Source organism: Bos indicus, chromosome 15 (genome assembly GCF_029378745.1).
Source record: "Bos indicus isolate NIAB-ARS_2022 breed Sahiwal x Tharparkar chromosome 15, NIAB-ARS_B.indTharparkar_mat_pri_1.0, whole genome shotgun sequence".
NCBI lineage: Eukaryota > Metazoa > Chordata > Mammalia > Artiodactyla > Bovidae > Bos > Bos indicus.
This window is the reverse complement of record NC_091774.1, coordinates 37,896,376-37,905,381: the sequence shown is the minus strand read 5'-3', so window position 1 is coordinate 37,905,381 and position 9,006 is coordinate 37,896,376. Positions and strand designations below refer to the sequence as shown.

General features: G+C 52.0%; 1 protein-coding gene across 1 annotated transcript; it reads left to right on the top strand.

The window, feature by feature from the left end:
- Positions 1-3,137: 3,137 nt before the first annotated feature.
- CALCB (calcitonin related polypeptide beta) lies at positions 3,138-8,246 on the top strand. Its single transcript, XM_070803141.1, has 5 exons — positions 3,138-3,225; positions 4,324-4,418; positions 4,690-4,836; positions 6,791-6,972; positions 7,786-8,246. The coding sequence occupies exons 2-4, from the start codon at positions 4,333-4,335 to the stop codon at positions 6,948-6,950; spliced, it is 393 nt and encodes a 130-aa protein (XP_070659242.1). The 5' UTR covers positions 3,138-3,225; positions 4,324-4,332; the 3' UTR covers positions 6,951-6,972; positions 7,786-8,246.
- The last annotated feature ends 760 nt before the right edge of the window (positions 8,247-9,006 follow it).

The following is a 9,006-nucleotide window of genomic DNA, read 5'->3' as shown; positions in this document are numbered from 1 at the left end:
AAAAGATTATTCCTGGGAAACCATTCGCTATAAATCCTCATGCTAGTTGGTTTGATTGGGATGCCTTGAAGCTCAGAACAGTTCCAGGAAAATCAAAATGTAATTTTCTCCATTTAGAAAACAAGGCATTTTATTGACTTTTTCTTCCATTCACTCACAAATATAATAAAGGATGGGTTGAGGGGAAATGCCTTATTTTGCTTTTCAAGCTGGAGTTCGGAACCCTTCCTCTCACGTTATATTCCAGAAAGTTTCCACCAGGACATCAGGATTCCTTTCATTAAATAAAAAGAGGTACTTCCTTGGATCAACATTCTGCTTTTCCATCTAATGGATCTAAATTGGGTGCTGTTCAACTTGGCTGCGAATTTCCTGCTGACTCTTACTGTAATGAACCCTTGGAACTGTTCATTCATTCATCCCCTCGCTCACTCCCCTGTCACCGAACTTTTGCTGTGCACCTACTGTGCTCCAAACACTGTGCAAAGACCCTAGTGGAGGAAGATTAGGGCAAATAATTCTGGGTACCCAACAAGATACTGAAAGCATGGAACCGGGACTGCTTGTGACAAGATGGGCCTCCAGGTAGGGTGCGCGCTCCCCTTTCTTGCACAGGGATTCGAGCCTCCGTGGCTTTTAGAGAAATTTTCACCGACTTCACCCAGGCAGGAGCTCTGCTCGGGTTCTGGGCCACCCACCGCATGCGGAATGGAAGGAGCCCCAGGGATTGTACCGTGCTCAGTGGGGGGCCGCAAGGCTGTGGGTCCTAACACTTTAGGAAAGTCCAAGTGACACAGTCTCTGGAGAGGATGCCAGCTTTTCAGCCCTTAACCCTAAGAGTTCAAAGTTTTCCTACATTCATATTTTGGGGCTTCTAGGGAGGCAGAACCCCAAACCCGATTCCTGCGCTCTCTGCGGGCTTCGAGCTTGGTGGACGCTGGGGAGCCCGGGCTCCAAGGTCGGGGGCTTCCGGGTCTTTTCTCGTCCCCTGCGCTGGCCCTCTCCGAGGAGCAGGGCTGCCCCGGGGCTGCTAGGCGGGCTACACTCTGCCAGAGCTCAGTGGTCCGGGATGAAGCGGGGAAGGGAGCAGGTATAGTCAGCTCCCAGCGACACCTGTCCACCTGGCAGCCCCCTTCCCCGGCCAGAATCCCGGAAAGGGACGCAGAAGTGTCTCCTCACATTTGCAGGACTCGTGCAGAAGAGCCCCCAAGTAAAAGGCCGCTTCGGTGTCACCGGTTGCATCTGAAAGCGAGCCTAAGAACTGGGGCGCAGAGAGACAGTCCCTCCGGATCAGCAGCCCCCCACTCCCCACCTTCTCGGCGCAGCTCAGGCTTCCCGGGAGCAGGGGAGACTCCGGGTCCTGCGCCCTGTGCCTCCTCCCGCCAGCATAGCAGGCCCAGCAAGAATCGCCGTTTGGCCAACCTGATTCTTTGGGAGTTTCTTTTGCCAAGGTGTTAGAGGGCAACCGGTCTTGTGCCCCCAAGCAGCGTTCTGTCACAGAAAACCCGGAGGATGTAGACAGACGTTCCCTGTGCTCCTTCCTGACCTGCAGAAGCGGTGGTCACCAGCTGAGGGTCTTCGGCCGGCCTCTGGCTTCGCTCCCGGCCCCGCACCTCTGGGCCAGGTTTCCTGAGAGGCTTCGCGAGCTCAGGAGGGCCCGGCGGGCGCGTCTGGTGTCGCCGCGACCACGTGGTGCGGTGCTAGCCTGAGGCTCTGAAGGTGAGTGCCTCCTTCACTCCTCCCCCACTGCCTCTCCCCACAGTCCCTAGGCGACCCTTCCAGAGCCGGGATCTTCTCGCTGCGCCCGCGTGTCTTGGGAGCCCGCCTCGAGGACTCCAGACCCGTCTTTCCTTAAGGAAAAAGGAAAGGGCAGATACAGTCAGCTCCCAGCGGCACCTGTTCACCTGGCGCGTGTGTCTATGTGCGTGTTGGGGGCGGGGGTCGGTGGGGACAACGCGTACCCCTGTGTACGTAAAACGTGCCTGTTTCCGAAAGCAGAAACTCGAGGTGTTGGTTTCAGATGAGGTCGAGGTGGGGTTGGGTGAATGCGCGCTCCCTCCTTAGCGGACAGCGGGTGAGGGCGCGTCTGTTGGAGTGAGTGCTGGCGGTCTGCGGAGTGTCCGTTTGTGAGTGCGAAAGGAGAGCGTGTGTCTGGGGTCCAGGTAGGTGAGTGCGGTGTGCACCTGCGGGAGGCGTGAGTGCGCGCACTGACAGCCTGGGGCTTCGAACCTATGTATTCGAAGGTTGCCCTTTGGGCTTGCAGCACCTGTGGGTGGACGCTGACCCCCCCCCCTCCAGCTCTGCAATCGAGCGCTTCAGGAAAGTGGGGCGGGGGTGTGGGGCGAGACGGGTAGAAACCCGGACACAGGCGTCCTGGCCCAGCAGCTTGGCAAACAGAAGGCAGAGGAGTGGGACAGCTGTGTAAACCAACTCCAGCGCCGCGGTGCAGATCCGCGGTTAGAGTAGGGGATGCTGAACTAGCAGTCGAGAATTAGGGAGTACAAGAGGGGTGTCTAGCTTTCTGTGCAGGCAGTGCCAGCTTAGCCCCCTCCCCAGTCCTCTCTTCCACTCCCACCTCTGTCCCAGAGGAGTGAGGCAAAAGAGGCCAGGTTACCAGACTGGAAGCAAAACTACTTCGAAGGGGCGGTTGAAGGAGAGTAGGGAGGAAGAATATACCGGATCACCCCATATGGTCCAAAGAGCTTAATTTTTCAAAGATCCTTTCCTCTCACCATCCCCTTCCTCCAAGGTGGTCTATTACATCTGAGATCCCTTCAAAGTCTGAGTGACCGGCCGGGGTCCCTAATGGAGTGGGTGGAGGGGGTGCGAGGTCCGAGTTCAGTTGCAGAGAAAGTGAGAGGCACTCTGACCCCTCACCGTCAGTTACACCAGTTTCTCCCCCAGTTTGCTCCCACTTTCTGGACGTCGAACGCCCTCCACTCCCTCCCAGCCCTCCGGTTCCCCAAGCAATGACCTCATTGCGAATGACAGCCAGAGCGGACGGTTCCTCTCCCTAGTGGACCGGTGTGGGAGCGCGGGCAATGACGCAATCGGAGCTGGGTCGCTCCTGGCCACTTTGGATTGGCCGTGCGGACTCCTGGGGCTCTCCCCGCCCCCTATCACCCGCATAAGAGCCGAGAGCTCCGCAGAGAAGACGCCCACAGCAGGCGTTGTGTCTGTCCCCGGGACCCGCCGCTCGCCCTCTCCTGAAACTCGAGTTGCCAGGTGAGAACTTCCTATGCTGCTCACTCTGATTACCAGCCTCTGGATAGTTCAGCTAATTTGCTCCATCCGCTTGCCTGCTTGCCTCTCCTTTGCTTCTGAAGGCCATCCTGGCCCACCTATAGCCAGGTGCTCCTAGCTGCCTGTCCCGCTGGGAAGAAGGCAGAAGGTTGTGGCCGACAGCTCATTTTCTTCTAACTAGCGCCAGTGAAACCGCAAGCATCCCCAGGGTGTCGTCTGGACGCTGGAAGCTCCGTGCGCCCAGCCCTAGCTTCCTAGCCTGCCCTGGTCCTCGGCCCCTGCCTTGGTGCCCGTCCTTCGCATGCAGGATCTTGTTGGAGTTTGTTCTGGGAGTGCCCTGAGCAGTCTGGGTCCCGAGGAGAGATCGTGTTTGGTTCTCCGGCCGGTTAAGCCCTGAAGCTTCCTCTGAGGCGTCTGCAGCTCGCTTGCGTGCCTGGGGCATTGGCATGGACTTGGGGCAGTGCAGTCAGCCGGCCAGAACGTGGAGCTCATCTCGGGGAGCTGGCGCCCAGCACCTGCTGCTAAACCGCATTTCAGCAGAGACGGGATGCACTGGCAGAGTCCAGTCACGATCCTGCACATTAAATTACTCCCAAACCCAAACCCAAACCCACAGACTGAGAGGTTAACGCTCTTTTCCAATTTACCCCTCCTGCCTTCTTCTCCCACCCGTTGGCAGAGAAGTCCAGCAGAGGTAAAGTGGTCCTAGATTTCTCAGTCCCTAAGAAGATAGGCACAGTCTACAGCAAGGGTGGGTCCTCGCTTGGCTTCTGCCTAGGGCAAAAGGTGTGGCTTTATGTGCACGTGTGTGGCTTCTTCCTGGCTTTTCACAGAGCAAAACCAGAACCCTCCCCCCACCCCTCCCCAGCACACCCATTTCTACTTACCAAACTATTCAGTGTAATGTATATTTGGAGATTCAAAGCAGCCTATCTGGCATATGAACTGAAAAGAGGCGTGGGGAAGTGAAGTAACCTGCCTGAATTCTCAAGGCAGTTGTGGCCGGACTGGAACCTGGGTCTGTGAGCTCCAGATGGTGCTTGGTCTTGGTGCAGTGGTAACGTCATTCTCCCTTTACAGAGAGGCATCATGGGCTTCGGGAAATCCTCCCCCTTCCTGGCTTTCAGCATCTTGGTCCTGTGCCAGGCAGGCAGTCTCCAGGCGACACCACTCAGGTGAGGCAGCATGAAGCCACGAACTTATTCCTCTTCCACTGACCCTGGGATCAGGCAGTTTTTTTTTTTGCCTCTGAGGTCACAGCAGGGGGAGGCTCCCAGTGAATCAACCCCCTTAGGTGGACACTGGCCTTGAGCCCTGTGGGCTAGGAGTCAGGAGAGCCATGTCCTCTGGGAAAGCCACAGGGACTGGGTAGCCTGGGTGCTTATTCTGGAAAGGAGGCAGGCAGGGGCTCAGAGCCTCTTTGCTGGGGTTGCTTCCTCTCTCCAGGTCAGCTTTGGAGACCCTCCCAGATCCTGGGGCACTCAGTGAGAAGGAAGGGCGCCTCCTGCTGGCCGCACTGGTGAAGGCCTATGTCCAGAGGAAGACCAATGAGCTGGAGCAGGAGGAGGAGCAGGAGGAGACAGAGGACTCCAGGTAAGTCTCCCCTCCCAACCTTGGCCTATTCAGGAGGGTGCAGCCCAGAGAAGCAGGAAAAACAACATCTGGCCAGAGCCCCGCAGGTTGTCCCTGTTCACCAGGACGGCACCCAGTCATTCTTAGCCTCCATGGAAGACTGTGGTCCGTCCAGGTGCAGCTGGAGGAACTGTGGTTAGTTAGACACATTGAAAAGATCAACTCCTGAAAGCTGTTAGGAAATGAGATGGGGAGATGTGGAAGTACTTATTCTGGGAGTTGGTCTTGCCCTACTGAGGAGAACACTCAGCACTGGATGAGTTAGGACTGGTAAGTGTGGAGCCAGGAGATGGACCTGTTGCAGCTCAGGATGTCTGAGGAATTTAACCTGTGTATGTTCTTTCACACCTGCAAGGCACCTTCGTTGCACAGTTGCAAGGTAAACCCAAAGGCCTTGCAGAGGGTGGGGTCAGGTAGAGCAGTGTCTGAGGTAGGTCCGGGGCCTTTAGATGTGTAGAATCTGTGGACATGTGCATGTTCTCACTGGACCAGACACCCTTCCCCATCCCCACCTCCCTGTGCACGCTGAGCTTTGAGTTCACACCAGCAGAGCCATGTATGGCACTTGCATCCACCCTGAGAACCTCTCTGCAGAGCAGGAAGGACTGAGCAGCATGTGGAATGCCAGAAAAGGTCACCCCTTCCCCACCGCAGCCCTTCCCCACTCTGCCCTGGCTCAGAGAACCTCTGAGTTCTCCTAGTGGAGGGTGTGTGAGCTTTGCCTCCTGCCTGCCCCCTCCACCTCTGTGCCAAGTGCCCCCTCCCTGGTCTAACCTTCTGCATGACTGCCCCCAGGAGCAGCCCTGGGTGCATGGTATTGTCTGGCATGTCTTTTCCCTGCAGCCTGGACGGCTCCAGAGCTAAGCGGTGCAGTAATCTGAGTACCTGTGTGCTGAGTGCTTACTGGAAGGACTTGAACAACTATCATAGATTCTCTGGCATGGGCTTCGGGCCTGAAACACCTGGCAAGAAAAGGGACGTAGCCAACAGCTTGGAGAGGGACCACTCCTTCCATTTTGGGGTGCCCCAGGATGCCAACTGAACTCCTTCCAGTGCTTCCTGATTTCCTTTCTTGTTCCCATGGATGAAATTAATGCATGCAGATTTCACTCTGATTGCTCTTCAAGCTCGTATTGGTAGCTTTGCTTATGACAAAGAATGCCAGGAACCTCAGGATGGAAGGAAAGACAGCAGGACTCACAGATAAGGTTAGAAATGAGAGAGAGTGAGGGAAGTTTCTGAGATTCCAAAGTTGTCATGGCAGAACCCTCCAATTCTTGCTTCATCCCTCATGCCTCGTCATTGATTAATAAATCTATTTTCTAAAAGGATTGACACTTTGGTGGTCATTACTCTGGTCCTCGTCCAAGGCCTGAGAGTGTCCAGGGCCTATGCTTAAAAGTAGCCTTCACCTTAGGGTAAGTGGGATACAGGGAGTGGTAAGAGTCCTGTGAACCAGCTCCTGCAATGAGAACAGATGTGCTGCGGAGCAGGTAAGCACTGCTGGGGGAGGATGCTGCAAACCCGGTGCTCTGAGCCTTTTCCAGGTAAGACTTCAGAAATTTTTCATTTTCCATAGAAAGTGGTTTTGTTGGTGCTTTGGGCTAGGGTATGTCCTCATATGCTCCTTGTGTGTTGGGGTGGGGTGAATGTAAGGGATGGTAAGTGTAGGGTTTTAGCACTTGTCACATGGCCCTGAAGTGCATTTTTTGTGAAAACTTTTAGGCAGGGCTTCTGGCAAAGGCTGCCAGGTCATTTCCCCTAACAGCCTTGATAATTGCATTTAGGGGAAATACTTATTTTTAAGTGATATGTCGAAGAGCTACAATTCTCTTTCTGAAAGCCCAATGGGGTAGGCTTCTGCCGCAGCCTCTCACTGACAGGCCTTTTCTCCTTTCTCCATCCTGCAAACCAGCATCACTGCCCAGAAGAGGTCCTGCAACACTGCCACCTGTGTGACCCATCGGCTGGCAGGCTTGCTCAGCAGATCTGGGGGTGTGGTAAAGAGCAACTTTGTGCCCACCAACGTGGGCTCTGAAGCCTTTGGCCGGCGCCGCAGGGACCTTCAGGACTGAGCAGAGAAATGACTCTGGGAAGGTGATTGCCTTGTACTGTCAGAAGGGAGGAGAAGGGATTTGGAGATTAGGACTCGCATTTTGAAACCCACTGGACGTGGGTTCAGATCTCTTCTCTCCAATTACATTTTTCCTCTTGAGTTAGTGAGCTCCTACAACTTAGCTCAAAATCCGAGCACTAGGACAGGCTGTGGGCTTCCCTGGTGGTTCAGGTGGTAAAGAATCCGCCTGCAGTACAGGAGACCCAGGTTTAGTCCCTGGGTTGGGAAGATCCCCTGGAGAAGGAAATGGCCACCCACTCCAGTGTTCTTGCCTGGAAAATTCCATAGATAGAGGAGCCTGGTGGGTCCATGGGGTCGCAAAGGGTTAGACATGCCTGAGGGACTAACACACTCTTTCACACACACAGGACAGGCTGTGACGATGCAGTGTCATCTTTCTCAGAAGAGAAAAATAGCTTTCTGAATTCAGAAAGGGAAGGCCTTGCAAATCTTAGCCTGGGTCACACATCCTTAATGAACCCAGTTTCGGAAAGCCCTTCAACATTGATCAATGTTCACAGATTCAGACAAGAGAGCTATACCTGTAATACTACTGCTAGTATTAATAGTGACCCCTGAATTGTTTTCTCATCCTTTGCCATAAAAGTTTTCTCATATCTCATATCCATAATTTATAAATAGAGTTCAGTTAAAGAAACATTTCTATAAATTTGTGTTCTTTCAGTAGTAATTGTGATTATTTCCTTCTTATTCTCCACTTCTCTTTCTTTTTCTTCTTTTCCTCTTCCTACCCCTCTTCTTCTTTTTAATTTTCTTTATTTTTTTAATCTCAGGTTACCGTGAAGCTAAACTCACCACTTCTATTAATTTCTGTTGACAACCACTTGGTGAGGAGGCACCATGGAAGATATACATGTTTGCATCCTAATAGATATTGGAAAAAAAAGCACCTTTATCACTTGAAAGGAATGAAACTGAATGCAAAAATAAGCTAATTCCATATTTGTTGTGCATCTTTTTTATATTTGATTCTATATGCAGTAAATGTGATGGCATCTCTCATTAGCTTATCTGGTAGCAAATTGGGTCTTTGAAAGTTGTTCTGTTGACCATGGCATCTCTGCCAACTCTTAGGGGGACATTCAGTCACTGCCTCTGTGGCCTGTGGGGACACATGGTAATGGAGATGCTATGCTTTATTGTCCAAGAACATGATTGTATAATTTGTTTAAGGAAATGTCAATATTATGCCATTTGTGAACTTCATTAAGATTAAAAACATATTTTGGATACACTTGTTTCAAGATCTTGTTGGTTCATTTTAACATGTCTTCCTATTTGATGATAATAGTAATAATGATAATTATAATAGACATATTTTGGGTGCTTACTATGGGCCAGATGATGTTCTGAGATAGTGCTTCATAGCTATTAATTCAGTTAATCTTCAGGAAGACTCCATGGGGCTAGACCCCATTATCATTTCCACTCTGCATGTGGGACACAGAGGCATGGAGACACGAAGTCCAATGTCACACAGCTGACCACTATCTCAGGGCATACACAGGTGTTGATTTCCAGAGCTTATGGTTCAAACTACTGCAGTATATGCTTTTCAGCATTGGCTCCTGACATTTTCCAGAGGCCTGTGAGTCATTCTTTTTGTTAACTGCCTCACACAGTAGATGGACCCTCAGATTTTTGAAGACAGACATTTTAAAACATATAAACAATCCAGTCTTTATATAATAAAATGAATCCCTTCTATTAGTTGGTGCTACAGGCTGCATGTTTGTGTCCTTCTCAAAATGTTTATGTTGATACCTAACCCCCAAAGTGATGCTATTAGGAGGTGGGGCCTTGGGGAGGTGATTAAGTCATAAGAATAGCCTCTCATGAATGGTATTAGTATCATTATAAATAAGGCCTGAGAGAATGCCCTTGTTCCTTCCACATATGAGGTTGCAGCGAGAAATTTGCTGTGAATGAGGAAGTGGGCTCTCCACCAGATATTGAATCTGCAAGTGCCCTGGTCTTGGACTTCTCAGCTTCCA